Below are 20044 nucleotides of genomic sequence, written 5' to 3'. Positions count from 1 at the left end.
ATCACTAGCCTCATCATTTCAATGCTGAATAATAATCCACTGTTAATGTTGGCACAGAAACGTCTGGGCAACCTGCTCTCCCTATGTCAGCAAAGTGTTTCTTTAAAAGCAAACAACAGAAGCCCCAAAGTAGTCCGTGTGCTCCTGGTGGTAGTCCCCCATCGGTCATCAGTTGCACCCTTGAACTCCTGTTTGTAGCAGGAGTTGATGAACAGTGACCTCATGTTTGATAGCACAAAGAAATGACTGGCCCACTTTTGCAAGGGGCATAATTTTGTGGGTAAGGTCAGCCATTGCTCATAAAAAGTATGGAAATCAATCCAATTTCTAGGCTCTTCTGTCCTGCTGTCTGTGAATATCGTTTGGTGTCTTGGTCTTGGTTATTGTACTGCTTTTCATAATTTCTATAAGCAACTTTCACCCTTTTTCTGCCTGTTTGGGAGGAAAGGTATAATGAAACACCGTTGTCGTGGTAATGGCTGAAGTGAAGTTGAAGAGATAGCAAGTGGAAATCACTCCTTGAGTCTTTAAAAGCAAACTGAGCCGAAGTCACCTTGTGGCGGATCATCTTGGCCTTCTTTTTGTACCAATTACCTTTAAGTTTGCAGTTACTTCTTAAACCTTAATTTCACAAAATAATTTGCGATATAACTTGTGGGTATATTTTTAAATGTTCCAGCTGTTGTCTGGGCTGTACTTGTGGGTGCTTTATGCGTGTGACTTTTTTTGCAGAAGGCTGGGAAGTTCCAGTATCTCTAGAACTAACAGGTAAGTCCTTGTGAGATGTGTCTGTTCAATTATTGTGATCCAGTTAATCACAGAGCCAAAAATGTAATGTGTTTACAAGATTTTTTTTAAAATAGAAAATGCACATGCTGCCACAGCTCTTTGATCCCACAACCAAGTTGTGTTTCTTGGCTGTGTATGACTAGAGGATGTGGATGTAAATAGTAGGCCCTTCTGGCCCTTGAGCCACACTGCCCAGCAATACCCTGATTAAATCTAGCCTTATCATAGGACAATTTACAATGACCAATTAACCTACTAACCAACAGGTCTTTGGACTGTGGGAGGAAACCCACATGGTCACGGGAAGATCATACAAACTCCCTACAGGTGGCGACGGGAATTGAACCCCGGTCTCCTGTACTGTAAACCGTTGTGCTAACCACTACACTACCATGCCACCCCTTTTGAATTGTTCGTGAGCAATTATGGCTGTCTTGTAAATATAAGGTAGAATATAAACTCAATATAAATATATGACAGATATGTCACATATGTCACATGGTTAATTGTTTGAAGTGAAAGTTTAAAAAAACTCAGTTTTTTATATGAAAAATAGAGCAAGCTGACACTTTACAAGATTGAGTTGCAAAATATCCTCACACTAATGAACTTTGATTATAAACAAATTTAAAAATTTCTGTGTAATCTCTCTCTGTTTTAGTGATTGCAATAACAAACTTTAATATGAAGCAAAATGTTTTCATGCCAAATGCTGACATTTCAATTTATTTCCAAACCTGAAAGATCACATTGCCATAATTCATTTCAGCTAGACAATGTCTCTGGATTGTTTGAACTTTTTCCTTGTTTCTGGATTGTATTCTACTTCAGCACTTTGAACAGCAGAAACCAGGCTGTCACCCATAAAGAATTTTGCTTTTAACTGTTTACAGCTTACCTTACGATATCAGACATGTCTTTCTATGAATAAAACCTCTTTTAACATAATACATACTTTTTCTGTGGCCAAGGCACATTTCATCTATTTTTAGATTATGAAGACATGCAGTCCTCTTTTATTGTCATTTAGTAATGCATGCATTAAGAAATGATACAATATTTCCTCCGGTGTGATAGCACAAACCACAGGACAGACCAAGACTGAAAAAACTAACAAAACCACATAATTATAACATATAGTTACAACAGTGCAACAATACCATAACTTGATGAAGAACAGTCCATGAGCACAGTAAAAAGTTTAAAGTCTTTCAAATGTCCCCCATCTCACGCAGACAGGAGAAGGAAGAAAAACTCTCCCTGCCATGCCCGGCCACAGTCCGACTCTGAGTCGTCCGAAAACTTAGAGCCTCCGATCAGCCCTTCGACACCGAGTACTGAGCACCATCTCTATCCGAGCGATTCAACCTCAATATCGGTCGCCAGCCGCAGGCAAAGCTTCAGTAACTATTTTGATGCATACAGCTGAAAATAAATATATTTACGTAAGCCTCAGCTTGGCTCAGTCTGGAGTACTTAAGCCTTCTAGCCAGTAGGTTATACATTCAAAAATTAGTCCAGGATCTGAGTTCATAATCTGTGCAGCTATATCTCTAAAAATTGTACATATTGTTCAAGAACAGTTTTAAGAAACAAAGATAGGTCATATCACCCTGTAGGCCTTCGGGTCTGTATTTCTTTGTTCCATACTAATTTCCATTTTACAGTATCCGTAATCTAATAATTCTCATTTTGAGCATGCTGAGTGACTGAGCATCCATCATTTGGGCTGGAGATTTACAATGGTTTACAGTTCTCTGAGTAAAGAAATTTCTCTTAATCTCAGTTCTTCATGGTTAATCCCTTATTCTCAGTCTAACTCTGGATCCTCCTCCCCAAGAATCTGGCCTTTCAGCATTCGCCAGAATAATAGAATTCCATTCTTCTGGTGAATATAGGCAATTCATACTGAACCTGGATAACCCCTAAAATGAATTTAGTGAAGGTATGTTGTACCTATTTTCTTTCTTACAGATAAAACCCGAACCTTGTGATGAGTGTGGGTTTGCTCAATTGTTGAGAAGTTGCTGCAAACCTCATAATGATTTATATTCTAAACCCCCCCAACACACACACACACACACACACACACACACACACACACACACACACACACACACAGTTTGCCCTAATCAGCAAGTTGAAGTCTTTTTTTTAAAAGAGGTTTCATCGGCATAAAGCCTCACTCAGCCATTAATAGCAGAAACATTAATTAATCTTGCATCTCCTTTCGTTCTTCTGCTCCTGAGCATTATTGAAAATAATCAGTACAGTTAAAGTGAGATGCTTCATAAAATAAGCAATTCCAGAGTTGCCATGCCCTTAAAATAGATTCACAAATGTTGCTGCCACTGTTGCTGAGGAACGTGGCTTTTGTAATGATCCACATGGTATTTGATCACCTCACTTGATAGCCATTCTTATAATTTTTCATACACTTCACAGACAAATATTTATCTATTTTTTCATTAAACTGACACATATTTCCTGCTTTTGCAAGGCTTTTTGTGTACACATTCAAAAATCTGATCAGTGTGAACATTTTCCAAAATCTAATTTCACCTGATAGATTTGAAATGTGTGGCTGCTATAATGTTCTTAGTTTAAGTGCAGTTTTAAATAGTGTATATTCATCACTTGAAAAATAGTCTTTATCACTATCCTTCAACTTTTAGCATATTTAAATTACATGGTTCATCTGTTTTTGAATTTCTGCTCGAAGTTGGACAGTACGTGATACATTAAGACAAGCCGCAAGCCCTGTCTCCATAAACAACCCCTGAATTGAATTATTTAATATGCCTATTAGTTGTAAAAAAGGATGCCCAGTAGTTTCCGTGGACAGATACAACAAGGCCATTACAATAAATGATTACCAATTCTCAATTTTTGACAAACTCATGTAGATCATAAAATATTCTGTTGGAGAATGGGTTGTAGCATTGATGTTTTCTGAAGCATATCTCAGCTAGCAGTACTAATGGAAGACATGGCTGTAAAAAAGTCCACTTCCTAAACTTTAATTCACTTACCACATAGGAGAGCTGAAGGAAAATAAATGGGCAGAAAACAAATTTAGTTTTGTGCTTCTACTTCTTGTACCAATGCATTAGATCCAGAGCTATTTCAGATATGGCAGCAAGGTGCCACAGCAGTTAATGTTACTGCCTAACAAAGGTTCAATATTGACCTTTGGTTCCGACTGTGTGAAGTCTGCATGTTCTCCTCTTGACAGTGTGGGCTGTATCAACTAGGGGCTCTGTTTTCCTCCCAAAGACATGATGGAAAGTTAATTAACTAATGCATTTGCCACTCAGTGTAAATACATGTCAAAAGTATTAAGGGGAGTTGGTGGCCTTGTGAGAGAGAACAAGTTGCAAAGGACAGAGGAAAAGAAGAATGGGACTGCAGAGGTAAATGGTCTTCTATGCCAAATCAGAGATTAAAGGGGTATTTGAATGCTGCAAGGTCAATTAAGAGGCTTTTTTTCTTTGTTTCTTTCCTTAAGGATTGAAGTACACAGGTCTCAGAGATTTAAATGATTTAAAAAATAATTCTTCACAGGTTCCCCTGAAAATCCTCTGTACTCGAAACCGTGTCCATCCTTTAGTGGTGTTGATAAGTTTAACCTAAGCAATGCCACAGACCTAGAGACAGAAAATAGGAACCCAGCAAGTGGACATTTAAACAACTCTTTAGATTTTTGCATCATTTTTGAATTAATATGATTGTAAATAAAATAATCTTGCAGCATGAAGGAAATAATCAGTTTATCTTTTTAACCTCACTTTATAATGGCCTTTCCAATAACAATTCATCATACTTCATGTTTCTGTAAACGAATCTCTCAGGCAATGTTACTGTGACTTTACTGGGAAATACCAATCTCATAAGCATTAGTTTATCTTCATTTTGAATGAATTTGAACAGGGAACTCTGAGGACAGTTCTGTCTTAAATAACAGAAGGAAATATTTGACACAAGTATGCTGAAGTAGCCATTTGATAAAATTGGTCATGGTAACTTCTTGATTTGCAATCCTTTAATGTGTGTTTTTTCCCCACTCTGCTGATCATGGTGTTCAATAATATTTCTGGGGTATAATAATCCTCCACTTCATGCACCAGACATTAACATTCAGCATTTTCACTTTAGCCAAATTGTGATCTAAAAGCCTCACATTTATGTACTTCCTTCTGTCTGAGGATTCAAATTGTAAATGTTAGTTTATTGAATAGCAGTGATTAAATTGCTCCAACTTCTGCGTGGAGATAAATCATACTGAATAGAACAAGTCTGTCATAGAGGAGAGGACTTCCTGCAATGCAGCAAAATAAGTTGGCATTGTATCATAGAAAATTCTTATACTGCAAATGTATATATCATACTCCAAGTGGAGTGCCAATCGAATTATCTTTATTACATATGAAAAGAAACACTGTTTACAAAAAAATCACTTTTCTCTATTGAAAAGATATTACCAAGTATTGAGTACAGGAGTTGGGATGTTAAGTTGAAATTGAAGACCTAATTTTGAGTATTGTGTACAGTTCTGGTCATGTACCTGCAGGAAAGATAGCAATAAGATTGAAAGAGTGCAGAGAAAATTTATAAAGATGTTGCCAGGGCTTGAGGACCTCATTGTAGGGAAAGTTTGAGTAAGTTATGTCCTATAACACGCAGTGTTCACAGCAAAAGAAAAAATTCTCCCCCATTCAGTTCAGTTTCTCCCCCATTCAGACAAACATTAATCATCTTCTGGATGTAGATTACATTCAGCAGAATGTCTTTCATTGGAAGCCAGTTACACCAAGGATATTTTGAAATGGCAGATTCCACTTTTTTATCTTTGCTGCTAAATACTCCATGGTTTATTATTCAAATAAGATTGAACTTTGTTGGACTTATTTCGTGAAAATAATCAGTATGTCTATCCATTCCATTTCCAGAGTGCTATAATTTGATTGCAGAGAACAAAGCTAGTTCTCCAAGCACTTCCTTACAAACTCTCATAATCTAGAAACAATGCCATAAGTACCATGAAACTCCCTGTTTCAATGCTAATCATCCAGGCTAGATCTGGGTGCCATAGTTTCTCTGGGATCAGGAGATTAAAAAAAAACAAAGATTTTTGCTTTTGCGAGTGAACTGTTTAAATGGTTGAATAGTCTGCCAGTGCTGATTACCTCGCCTACTTACAAAGAAGAAACAGTTGAACAAGGCAAGGGAGGATACAGCTATTCTTAGCAGCACAGGAGCAATCCTGTGGTGACAGAACATTTAGGCTCAGAGGTGGATTATAAGTCTTTATACAAGAGCCACCAACGCACTCTTGAGTACAGAATCCCTGCCGGAGCTGCAGCCACACTGCAGGCTTCTGATACGCCTGCACAGCTCACTCTCAGAAGAGAGAAAATTGAAAGGAACAAATGTTTTCCTTCAAAACAACTAAATCATGTTGTATTGGTTTGAGATGTACTGCTGCTACTGATTTATTCTCACAACACTGCTTTAATAATGATTCAATGACTGATATTTAGCACACTGTGCTGCTCTGAAAGTGGTATTGTGAGAAGACCAAATCCCTATCCAACTTCAATCATACTTGAACATAACATTGCTTTTTCTAACAGTGTAGAAACAATTACAACTCGACCACAGATTATAATTTATTTCCCACCAGGATTAATTTACTTGGACAGTATTTTATAGAAAGCAGTTATATCAACTGTGTGTTTTTTTTAATGGTGCCACTGTAGATTTGCTTGCACAGTAAAAATGATCCTGTACCTTTTACGCATTTTTAAAAATATAAATGTCTTTTTCAAAATGACTGCATTTTGCATGCACTTGATTATAGTTATTCTGATGACTTTTTCTGTTTCAATTTCTCCACCACCGTTTCTGTCACCCCACAGCCTGACTATCCCCACCAAAAAGAAAGTCTCAGAGTTCTAGATTTCTAAACCCAAATCAACTTCTGTACTTCACTAATCTTAACTTTCATCCTAATCATTCTAACATGTCCAAATGTTCTTTTTCACCTGACAATGCCAGCAACAATGATTGACACAAATTAGTTACTGAGTTGTGGATTGTGTGGATGGCAGCTTTTCCCCCTGACACTTGATTGACAAAGTAGACAGTTTTACATTGGAAGATTCTGGTCTAAAGATATATATTGAGCATCTTGAATGAAGATGTTGTCACTTTTATTTTTGGCCTCTTCAGAATTCAAGGAAGCACTAAAAAATACATTGCCACAAAAGTCCAGTTGATCTTGTAAGAAGATGATTAACTCGGCTACTTGGTGCTTTATTGATCTTTATTGATTGATCATGAAGTAAATACATTTTGTTAGTTAGCAATTTGTACCCTGCGACATGATAAATAAAATGTCCATACTAGATAGAATTTAAAGAACGTCGCAGGTCCTGCTCCCTTTATTTCTCTCTCTTCAGTGATCCTTATCCTTGCACAGTAGCACTGGCCCCTCGAGTTTCATATCTGCAGCCCCGTGATAAATGTTGTTGGGTGAGTATGTGAACTGAGCCACATCATTCACGTTAAATGAAAACGTGGAAGTTTGTTTCTCAGGTTGGTGGCAGAAATTGAAATACTGTCATGAGAAACGGTATTGAAAATCCTTGTCCAAATATGGTAGAATTGGTTGTGATCTTCCAAGTTTCAAACCTCATTTCTTAAAAGCAGAATTTTCCTACCAATTATGCTTATCGGTTTAAAGTAGATTACAACACCAGGTGGTATCTTCTCTGGCAGTGGGGAAGCGCAGCAATTTCAAATCCTATCATTTCTGGTATCCATGGTACCGAGTGGTTAAGATTTGCTGCAAAACTGTGATGAATGTAGCTCAAAGAAATTGCAGGTAGCATTTCCACAGGACAGAATGACTGTAAAAGGGCACTTATCATAACATGAGCAAATCAAGTCACTGATATTCTTATTACTAAGATAATGACTATCCACTTCTTAGAACTTACCAAATGCCTCCTGTGACATAAATAGGTTTGACATGTCACTGTATTCAGTTTTTTCCTAAGATGGCCAAGGTTAAAATGCTCAGCAAAAGAAGTAATGTTTGATCCCATTTAGAGTTTTGTTTACCACTGCAAGTGATAATATAGATTCCACTGACCACAATTTCCTCATCAATGGCAGGTAGATGAACAATTGCAAATGGAAATGCAGCAAAAATATTGTTTGAACCTGAAAACTCAAGGGTATTGGCACCATTTGTCATTTTATATTATGGACATTCTTCCATGCGTGTCATTGGTTTGATTTCTGTTTGCATAACCAGAAAGATTTTTTTAAGCCATTTAACTGTTCTTTTTTCCAAATAAAAGGGATGAAAAAGGCAACCTTCCCATTGAAGAGCCCAGCAGGCACGTTTTAGGCAAACCAGTGCACAAGGGATCAGAGTCTCCCAATTCTTTCCTGGATCAAGAATATCGGAAACGTTTCACCATGATTGAGGGAGATGCAATGATTCTCAGCTATGATTACGACACGACCAGATCAAGTGTTCCAGGCAGAAGAGAAAATACTCTGACTTATGGTAATTTACCTCCTATTTATTCTTTTTTGTTTTCAGTGTTCTTTGTTCTTGAAAACAAAAACATAGGATTTGAAAAAATACACTCAGGGGCCACTCTATTAGATTCAGCTGTACACCTGCCCACTAATGGAAATATATAATCAGCCAATCATGTGGCAGCAGCTCAATGCATTAAAGCATGCAGACATGGTCAAGAGGTTCAGTTGTTGTTCAGGCCAAATATCAGAATGGGAAATAAATGTGATCTAAGTGATTTTGACCATGGAATGTTTATAGATGCCAGACACAGTGGTTTAATTATCTCAGAAACTGCTTATCTCCTGAGAATTTTATGCAAAATAGTCTCTAAACTTTTTGCAGAAAATAGTGCAAACTGCAAAAATCATCCAAGTGAGTGGCAATTCTGTGGGTGAAAATACCTTGTTAATAAGAGCGGTCAGAGGAGAATGGGCAGACTGGTTCAAGGTGACAGTAACTCAAGTAACCACACATTAAAACAGTGGTGTGCAGAAAATCATGACACATCAAACCTTGAAATGGACGGGCAGCAGCAGCAGAAGGTTACACCAGATTCCACTCCTGTAGCTAATAAAATCGCCGCTGAGTGTATATCCAGGTGATTTTTCTCGGATACTCTCAATTAAATTCAGGAAGCAGAGATCACATTTCAGTTTTCAGTCAAGCATATTCCAGTCTCTTCAGCGATTGAAAAACCAGAGCCAGTCCATAAGCTCATCTTCTTTCATGATGAAATTTTCCACATTTCATCTTCTTCACTGACTGACTCATAGCCACATGTGACCAGATCTTCCTAGACCCAGCCCAACTCCCAGAATGCGCACTACACATTCTCACTTAGCTGGGCCAGATGCAGAGGACTGATCTTGTTGGCTCACCCTACCACTTGGTCAGGCAGGTGAAGAGCCTGATTAATTTCTTTATCTCCACAGATTCTATTTCCTCCATGTCGGTTCACCATTAAAATGTTGGGCTGTTCAGCAAAGCTCCTCCTTTGCACTAATACTACATTAATTGCTTTTGTTAATTTTCTCCAAGTCTCCCTCAGATTCTGTCACTCCCCTACATACTAGAGTCATGGGAGGAAACTCATGCCACCATTAGGAAGAACCTGTAAACTCCACAGAAACAGCACATGATCTTGGAAATGTCAGAAGTTTTTGGCACAGGGAGACAGTGACACCATACCGCCTGTAATGGCAGCAAATAGCCTGAAGCTGCTAACATGTAGATGATAATTAAAAACATTAAACTATATTTTATAAATTAAAACCACAGGTAACATGATCAAGAGCTTTAGTCTAAAGTAAAATTAATTTTAGGAGATTTACTTTCCCCCTTGCGCATAGATTCCCAGTGGGCCTCAACTCCGTGCTGGAAAACAGAGAGGTGTTGCCCAGTGTGATACTGAGGAATCCCAGCAAGTTTGGGTTCCACTGTTGGCACTCATGTGGAGTCCATTACCACTCAGTAAACTCCAGACTACATCTCATGTGCTCACCACATTCAAATGACTGAGTGATAGTAATTACCCTGGGATCTGCCATCTGCATCCAGCAAGTTCTGTCCCACTGGTTAGTCACAAACTCTGAAAAAAAAGGTTTGAGTGGATTACAGGAGATATCACTATTCTTGATCACCAGTAGATCATTACAACAGTTTTTTTCATTCATAAACTCGGGGGGGGGGGTGGCAAGTGGTGAGCATCAGAATAGGAGGCCTTCCCATCTCTCTTCTTTTGCTCTCTGCACTATGTTTCTTACAATATTGCCAGTGTTTTGATTTCAGATTTCCAATATTCATAGTTGTTTCCTTTGGTGTTTTCAGCTAACAATTCCACTTCTCTCAATTAAGCCTCCTCCACATCAGCCCTTTATTCCTGTTTCCTGTCCCACATTTTACATTGCCTTTACAGGTTTGTTTCAGCATCGCTGAAGAAGACCCTGACACAGGAGCTTAGCTGACCAGATCAATATTTTAATAGTTAATAGACATGGAGAAAATAGAATCTGTGCAAATAAAGAAAATGTTGTGCAAATGAGTGAATTTCAGCTTTGAGTTGGAATTCATTTACATGAATTAGCTTGTAATTTCATGGTTTACTTAAGGTGTCATTGAATTACGTGAATTAATCTGTAATTTCATGGTTTACTTAAGATGTCTGTCCCAGTAACAAATGATTATGAGCTGATAAGAATTTACTAATAGTCTCCTCACCCCATCCATCATGAACTTGAGACATTCCGAAACCCAGCAACCTCCACTCAGTGGCAACTTTATTAGTTACACCTGTACAGCTGCTCATTATTGTAAATATCTAATCAGCCAGTCACATGGTAGCAATTCAATGCATAAAAGCATGTGGACATGATCAAGAGGTTCATTTGCTGCTCAGACCAAACACCAGAACGGAGAAGAAATGTGATCTAAGTGACTTTGACCATGGAATGATTGTTAGTCCCAGGCGGATAGTTTAAGTATCTCAGAAACTGCTGATCTCCTGAGATTTTCATGCACAACAGTCTCTAGACTTTACAGAGAATGATGCAAAAGATAAAGAAAGCATCCAGTGAGCAGCAGTTCTGTGGGGGGGAAACATCTTGTTAATGAGAAGTCAGAGGAGAATAGCCGGACTAGTTCAAGTTGATAGGAAGGTGACGGTAACCAAGTAACCACACTTTACAACAGTGGTGTGCAAAAGAGCACCGCTCAATGCACAGTACATTGAACCTTGAAGTGGATAGGCGAAGACGGCAAACATACACAGGAGGTAGCTAATAAAGTGACCACTGAGTGTGTATACCATTTTGCACCAAGTTCCTGTTACCCTCCAGCTTATTAATGTACGCTGCCTTCCACTTAAGCACTGCCTTGTTTTTAAATCCATCAACTGCCATGCTCCTCCAAGGTAGGGTCATTCTTCCACGTCTGGATTCCTGGCTCTCCTGCTCAATTTCTTTGCTCCAGTGTTGGTGGCCTTGGTTGTAATCACCATGTATCTATACCTTGGTGTTCCCTCTCTAATCTTCCCCATCTTTCTGTCCATACGTATTGGTCATCCGTCCTTGTATCTCCTTACGTGGCTCATAGTCAGGTTTTGTTTCTGTAAATCGCCTTGGAATGTTTGACCATATAAAGAAAAGATAGAATATGTGTTGTTTTTGACAATAACAGCAGAAAATAACAATTACTGACCAAAATTTCAGTGCAGGTAAATCTGATAATTTGATTGAGAGTAAATGGTTATTTCCTTTAAGATCTGTACAAGTTAAATAACAAATCCTAATGTAAACTACTATCACTACAATCTGAAGCCTGTAATTTCCCTTTAAGAAGCGTAATTTTGAACCATCTAAATGAACTAGCGATTTTACAATCTTCTGAAGGCTTCAGCGAGCTTGACTCGCTTGAATGCAGGTACGGCATCTTGAAGCAGACAAAGGCTGGCCATTGCCAGAAGAGAGGACGCCCAGGTGAATTTCGAGACAGGCTAAAAGTTCTATCCTTTAGTCTAGCAGAGTCTATGCAATTACCTCTCCCTTGCTTAATGTTAAATAACGTACAGTCACTGGAGAACAAGGCAGAGAACCAGAGGGGAAGATTGCTGTATCGGTGGGAAATAAAGTATTGTTGCCTTCTCTGTTTTGCTGAGACGTGGCTCACCCCCCACATACTCACACTCCAGACACTGTGCTACAACCCGAGGGGTTCTCAATCCACTGGATAGACTGAACTGCAGATCTGAGAAAGGCAAAACGCAAATGTCAAACTAGCACTCGATGTATTGAGCACCATGATTAACAAACAAAAAACAGCCTAACCAGACACCAGAGACTTCAGTCAGGTTTGCTTGAAAAAATCATGCCCAAATACAATTAGTACATCACTTGCAGCACCAGGGGACCCAACGCACTTGACCACTGTTGCCCACCATTCCATCCCTAGAGTACATTTCATGAAATTTGATGATCTGTCTGTCTACCTCCTACCTATCTTAGGAATAGTCAGCATGGCTTTGTCAAGGGCAGGTTGTGCCTTACGAGCCTGATTGAATTTTTTGAGGATGTGACTAAACACATTGATGAACGTCGAGCAATAGATGAAGTGTATATGGATTTCAGCAAGGCATTTGATAAGGTATCCCATGCAAGGCTTATTGAAAAAGTAAGGAGGCATGGGTCCAAGGGGACATTGCTTTGTGGATCCAGAACTGGCTTGCCCACAGAAGGCAAAGAGTGGTTGTAGATGGGTCATATTCTTCATGGAGGTCGGTGACCAGTGGTGTGCCTCAGGGATCTATTCTGGGACCCTTACTCTTCTTGATTTTTATAAATGACCTGGATGAGGAAGTGGAGGGATGGGTTAGTAAATTTGCTGATGACACAAAGGTGGGGGTGTTGTGGATAGTGTGGAGGGCTGTCAGAGGTTACAGTGGGACATTGATAGGATGCAAAACTGGACTGAGAAGTGGCAGATGGAGTTCAACCCAGATAAGTGTGAGGTTGTTCATTTTGGTAGGTCAAGTATGATCGCGGAATATAGTATTAATGGTAAGACTCTTGGCAGTGCAGAGGATCAGAGGGATCTTGGGGACCGAGTCCATAGGACACTCAAAGCAGCTGTGCAGGTTGACACTGTGGTTAAGAAGGCATACGGTGTATTGGCCTTCATCAATCGTGGAATTAAAATTAGGACCCGAGAGGTAATGTTGCAGCTATATAGGACCCTGGTCAGACCCCACTTGGAGTACTGTGCTCAGTTCTGGTCGCCTCACTACAGGAAGGATGTGGAAATCATAGGAAGGGTGCAGAGGAGATTTACAACGATGTTGCCTGGATTGGGGAGCATGCCTTATGAAAACAGGTTGAGTGAACTTGGCCTTTTCTCCCTGGAGCGACGGAGGATGAGAGGTGACCTGATAGAGGTGTACAAGATGATGAGAGGCACTGATCATGTGGATAGTCAGAGGCTTTTTCCCCCAGGGCTGAAATGGCTGCCACAAGAGGGCACAGGTTTAAGGTGCTTGGGAGTAGGTACAGAGGAGATGTAAGGGGTAAGTTTTTTTACGCAGAGGGTGGTGAGTGTGTGGAATGGGCTGCCAGCAACGGTGGTGGAGGCGGATACAATAGGGTCTTTGAAGAGACTCTTCGATAGGTACGTGGAGCTTGGAATAATAGAGGGCTATGGGTAATCCTAGTAATTTCTAAGGTAGGGACATGTTCGGCACAACTTTGTGGACCGAAGGGCCTGTATTGTGCTGTAGGTTTTCTGTGTTTCTATGCATGCAGGCAAAGGCAAAAGAGCAAGTATCAGAGGTAAAGACAACAAAGATTTAGTCACGGGAGGCAGAGGAGTGGCCACAGGATGACATCAATTCAGTGGACTGGGCCATGTTAAAGGACTCATCAGATGACCCAGATAAATGTGCCACAGTTGTTACACACCCTATAAAGACATTTGTGAATAAGTGTGTCCCCACAAAATCATTCCGTCTTCCCCAACCATAAGCCGTGGATGCACCAAGAGATCTGCAAACTATTGAAGGCTAGGTCGCTGGCATTCTGGTCCAGTGACCTGGGAAAGTACATTAGGTCCAGCTCAGGCCTCCATAAACCCATCATAATGCAAAATGGCAATTCCAAACCAAACCTGAGTCAGAGAAGGATGCTTGACAACTGTGGCAAGGTTAGAATGCTATCACTTCCTACAAAGCAAAATCAAGCAACATATAGTAGTCATGGTAGTCATAGTCATAGTCATACTTTATTGATCCCAGGGGAAATTGGTTTTCATTACAGTTGCACCATAAATAATAAGTAGTAATAGAAATATTAATAGTAATATTACTATTAGTAAATAGTAAATAGTATAGTCATAGAAATGATAAATAGTAATAGAATAGTAATAGAAAATAGTAATAGTTAAATAGTAATATGTAAATTATGCCGGGAAATAAGTCCAGGACCAGCCTATTGGCTCAGGGTGTGTGACCCTTCAAGGGAGGAGTTGTAAAGTTTGATGGCCACAGGCAGGAATGACTTCCTATGACGCTCTGTGTTGCATCTTTGTGGAATGAGTCTCTGGCTGAAGGTACTCCTGTGCCCAACCAGTACATTATGTAGTGGATGGGAGACATTGTCCAAGATAGCATGCAACTTAGACAGCATCCTGTTTTCAGACACCACCGTCAGAGAGTCCAGTTCCATCCCCACAACATCACTGGCCTTACGAATGAGTTTGTTGATTCTGTTGGTGTCTGCTACCCTCAGCCTGCTGCCCCAGCACACAACAGCAAACATGATCGCACTGGCCACCACAGACTCATAGAACATCCTCAGCATCGTCCGGCAGATGTTAAAGGACCTCAGTCTCCTCAGGAAACAGAGACGGCTCTGACCTTTCTTGTAGACAGCCTCGGTGTTCTTTGACCAGTCCAGTTTATTGTCAATTCGTATCTCCAGGTATTTGTAATCCTCCACCATGTCCATACTGACCCCCTGGATGGAAACAGGGGTCACCGGTACCTTAGCTCTCCTCAGGTCTACCACCAGCTCCTTAGTCTTTTTCACATGAAGCTGCAGATAATTCTGCTCACACCATGTGACAAAGTTTCCTGCCGTAGCCCTGTACTCAGCCTCATCTCCCTTGCTGATGCATCCAAATATGGCAGAGTCATCAGAAAACATATGCCCATCCTCTGGGTTCCCCCCCCCTTTTCTTTCTCCCTGGGCCTCCTGTCCCATGATCCTCTCATATCCCTTTTGCCAATCACCTGTCCAGCTCTTGGCTCCATCCCTCCCCCTCCTGTCTTCTCCTATCATTTTGGATCTCCCCCTCCCACTTTCAAAGCTCTTACTAGTTCTTCTATCAGTTAGTCCTGACGAAGGGTCTCGGCCCAAAACGTCGACTGTACCTCTTCCTAGAGATGCTGCCTGGCCTGCTGCGTTCACCAGCAACTTTGATGTGTGTTGCTTGAACATATATGACAACAAGGCTTTACTGACAGATAAGCCCAATGCCTTTTATGCTCATTTTGACCATCAAAACATGGAGCCACTTTCATGAACTCCTACAGTCCCCAACAAGCCTGTGGCTTTAGTCTCTAAGGCCAACATGAGAGCATCGTTCAGGAGGGGGAGCCCCTGGAAAGCATCTGGCCCAGGTGGTCAAGTGCTAATGACCTGTGCTAATCAACTGGTTGAAGTGTTCACTGATATCATTAGCCTCTTGCTTTGACAGTCAGAGGTATCCACCTACTTCAAGCAGGCTTCAATCACGCTGGTGCCTAAGAAGATCTTGGTACCCTGCCTCAATGACTGTCATCCAGTAACACTTTTACATCCACTGTGATGAAGTGTGTTGAGAGGTTGGTCATGAAGCATATCAACTCCTGCCTGAGGAGTGACTTGGATCCATTCCAATTTGCCTACCGGCACAACAGGCCAACAGCAGATGCCTTTTCATTGGTTCGTGACTAAGTTCTAGAACATCTGAATAGTGAAGGTGAATACATTAGGATGCTCTTCATGGACTACAACTCAGCACTCAATACTACCATCCCCTCAAAACTACTCACTGGGAATCAATACCTCCCTGTGCAAGTGGATCCGCAAGTTTCTCACTGGCAGATCCCAGTTAGCATGGATTGGCAACAACATCTCCTCCACGGTCAACGTCAGGACAGGGACACCGCAAAGATGCTTTCCTGCTCTACTCGCTTTATACTAATGACTGAAGCTAAATACAGCTCCAATGCCATATGTAAGTATGCTGATGACGCCACGTTAATGGGCGAATCAAAGGGGGTGACGGATCGGCAGATAGATTTGGAGATTACCAGTCTGGTTGAATAGTGCCACAACAACACCATCTTACGCAAAACCAAAGAGCTAATTATTAACTACAGGAGGAAGAAATTGGGGTCCATGAGCCAGTCTCCATTAGGGGATTGGAGGTGGAGAGAGTCAGTAGCTTTAAATTCCTTGGCATTATCATATCAGAGGACCTGTGCGGGGACCAGCACTTAAGTGCCATTTCAAAAAGCCATGGCAGTGCCTCTACTTTCTCAGAAGTATGTGCAGATTTGGCATGCCTCTAAAACTGTGACGAACCTCTATAGGTGCATAGTGCAACATACTACTGGTATGGCCTGGTATGGAAACACCAATGTTCAAACGTGAAAAAGCCTACCGAGGTTAGTAGATACGCTCAGTCCATCACAGCAAAAGCCCTCCCACCATTGAGGACATCTATAAGGAGCACTACCACAAAAAAGCACCATCTGTCATCAAAGACCCCCACCATCCAGGCCACCTGCAAGCAGTTACAGGCGCCTTAGTTCCCACATCGCCAGGTTGAGTTATTCTTTTAATTACCAAAGGAAAGAGTGGCATCCTTGCGGGACAGGAACCATTTGAAAAGGACAGGCCGCATTGGGAGTGTGTCATTCTTTAAAATTAATGAGAGAGAGAGAGTAGCATCGTTGTAAGGTGCGAGCTTCTTGAACAGGACAAGTCTCATCGGGAGTGAGGCTTTGACTCAACAGGCGGAGGAAAGAGGAGTGCAGTTGTGATAGGCAGAGTAAGAGACAGGAGATTCTGTGGATGTGAAAGTGACACATGGGTCCTATATTGCCTCACAGGTACCAGGCTCAGGGATGTCTCAGATCAGGTCCACAGCACTCTAAAGGGGAAGTTAAGCAGCCGGAGGTGTGGTACATATGATGTAGTTAGGGAAAGGCAGGATGTTGAAGAGAGAATGTGGGGAGTTAGGCAGAAAGCTGAAAAGCAGCACCTCCAGGGTACTAAACTCTGGATTGCTGCCTGTGCCACAAGCCAGTGAGTGTAAGAATAGGGTGATTTGGCAGATGAACGTGTGGCTGAGGAACTGATGCAGATGGCAGGGGTTCAGACTTCTGGATCATTGGGATCTCTTCTGGGGAAGGTATGATCTGTACAAAAAGGACAGGTTAATCTGAACACAAAGAGGACCAATATCCTGTCAGACAGGCTTGGTGGAGCTGTTGGGAGGGTTTAAACTAATTTGGCATGGGGGTGGTGTGGGTACTGTTGTGATAGAGCTGAGCATAGTACGGTTGGTATACATGTAGATGCAGTGTGTCATGTGACTGTGAGGAAGGACAGGCAGATGATAGGGCAACATTGGAGTCAAGTGGAATGACTTGAAATGTAACATGGGGACAAAATCAAAAGGGCAATGAATACAGAACTGAAGATGTTATACTTGAATGCACACAGTACATGGAATGAGGGAGATGTTCTCATAGCACACTTATCCAAAAATGCACATAATATTGAAAGGAAACGCAGGTAGGCAGAGGGGGTGGAGATGCTCTTGGTAAAAATGAAATCAAATCTTAAAAATAGATGCAATGGATCAGAGGATGTTGATTCCTTGTTGGTAGAGTTAAGAAACCACGAGGCAGGAGTAAAAAGACCCCGGTGGGAGTTATATACAGGCCTCCAAACAGTAGTCAGGACGTGGGATGCAAATTATAACAGGAGATAGAAAAGTTGTGTAAAAAGGACAATGTTAGAATAGTTCTAAGGGATTTCAATATGCAGGTAGATCGGGAAAATCAGTTTTGTGCTGAATCCCAAAAGTGAGAATTTGTAGAATACCCAAGAGATGGCTTTTTAGAGCAGCTTGTGGTTGAGTCCACTAGAGGAAAGGCAATTCTGGATTGAGTGTCATGTAATGAACCAGATTTAATTAAGGAGATTAAGGTAAAGGAAGACAGTGATTGTAATATGTTGGAATTGATCCGCAATCTGAGAGGGAAAAGCTAAAGTCAGATCTATTAGTGGAGCAAAGGGAATTACAGAGACATAAGAGAGGAGCTGGCCAAGTTCATTGGAAGGGGACATCAGCAGGGATGACGGAAGAACAGCAATGGCTGGAGTTTCTGGGATCAATTCAGAAGGTGCAGATAGATACATCCCAAAGAAGAAGTAGTATTCGAAAGGAAAGATAACACAACAATGGCTGACAAGGGAAGTCTGACAGTTTAAAAGCAAATGAGAGGGCATATAATATAGCAAAAATTACTAGGGAGTAAAAGGATAGGGAAGCTTTTAAAAACCAACAGAAGGTAACTAAAAAAGCCATTAAGGCGAGAAAAGTTGAAATAATGTGGTAAGCTAGCCACATTAAGAGGATACCAAAAGACTTTTCAGATAAATAAAGTGTAAAAGAGGTGAGAGTAGATGTCTAACTGTTGGTAAATGATGCTGGAGAGATGGTAATGGGGAACAAAGAAATGGTGGACGTCTTTAATATGCATCTTACATCAAATTTCACTGTAGAGGACAATAGCAGTGTGCCAGAAGTTCGACGGGGCAAGGAGGCAGAAGTGAGTGAGGTTGCTATAACTAAGGAGAAGGTGCCTGAGAAGCTGAAAAGTTTGAAGGTAAGTAATTCACCAGCACCATGAGGTTTTGAAAGAGGTAGCTGAAGAGACCGTGAAGGCAATAGTTATGATCGTTCAAGCATCACACTAGATTCCAGAATGGTTCCAGAGAATTGGAAAGATGCCTCTGCTCCCACTTTGATACAATGGTTTTCTCAGCTGATGCTATGACTTAGTTTGGAGAAAATCAGAAGTTGAACTTTTGATCCTCGATTTGACTATGAGAAAAGGTGGGGTTCTTTTGCCCGCTACTATCATCTGATTTGAGTTAATTAAGATGGTTTCCTTCTGATTCTTGTTTAAATGGTTTTGAGTTGGCGGATTGATGTTTTCCTTTTATGGAAGCTCGTATGGTGTATATCTCCGGGGTTGTGCTCCCAATGGCTTTTTTTTTGGTTTGTTTTTGTTAGCAGGGTTTTTTTTTGTTTTAGTTAGTAGGGATTCTTTTTTCCCTTCTTTCTTTTTTTCCAAAAAAAACCCAGTTTTAACACTTATTTTTTCTTATTATTATTGTTATATTGTTTAGCTTTATTAATCAGTTATTTGGTAATTTAATTCCTCATTGTACATATTGACATGATGACTTGATTACTTTAATTTATTTTGTTGAATGTCAATAATAATTAATAAAAAAGATTTAAAATGAAAATGGAAAGGTTATCATATGAGCATCAATTGATGGTTTTGGGTCTTTACTCGCTGTAATTTAGAAGAATGAGGGGTGATTTCATTGAATGTTGAAAGACCTAGATTGGATGTGAAGATGATGTTTCCTTTGGTGGGGGAGTCTAGGACCACAAGGCATAGTCTCAAAACAGAGGGATGTCCACTTAGAACAGAGATGAGAGGAACTTTGCCAGCCAAGTGGTGGTAAATCTGTCAAATTCATTGCTACAGGCGGCTGTGGAGGCCACATCATTGGCTGTACTTAAGGCAGAGGTTGATAGGTTCTTGGTTAGTCAGGACATGAAGGGTTATAGGGAGAAGACAGGAGAGTGAAGTTAACAGAGAAATGGATCAGCCATGACGGAATGGTGGACTCAAAGGAGCAAAATTTGGCAATTCTGCCCAAAGTCTTATGGTCTTAAAAGCAACACAAAACTGGGGAATACAAATAGTAACTCATGGTAAGGTGAGATGGAGAATTAAAGTGGCAGAGAGCTGAAAGCTTTCTGAATTTAACTTTAAATACAACAGCACCTAACTATAATTTCTTCCAGTTATGACCA

The 20044-nt window shown here is 40.7% G+C and overlaps 1 protein-coding gene across 5 annotated transcripts in view; it reads left to right on the top strand.

The window, feature by feature from the left end:
• The window catches only part of cnksr2a (connector enhancer of kinase suppressor of Ras 2a), a 554785-nt gene that overhangs the window by 355541 nt on the left and 179200 nt on the right, over window positions 1-20044 (top strand). For 4 of the 5 annotated variants that reach the window (XM_063050994.1, XM_063050991.1, XM_063050992.1 and 1 more), the window contains exons 11-12: window positions 733-768; window positions 8157-8368. In XM_063050994.1, the coding sequence (XP_062907064.1) occupies window positions 733-768; window positions 8157-8368 (248 nt within the window). The remainder of the gene's footprint in view (window positions 1-732; window positions 769-8156; window positions 8369-20044) is intronic. The other variant, XM_063050993.1, reaches the window with a different exon arrangement.

Source organism: Mobula hypostoma, chromosome 6, assembly GCF_963921235.1.
Source record: "Mobula hypostoma chromosome 6, sMobHyp1.1, whole genome shotgun sequence".
In the NCBI taxonomy this organism is placed as follows: domain Eukaryota; kingdom Metazoa; phylum Chordata; class Chondrichthyes; order Myliobatiformes; family Myliobatidae; genus Mobula; species Mobula hypostoma.
Note: the sequence above shows the minus strand (reverse complement) of the source record. Positions and strands in the feature narration are given on the sequence as shown.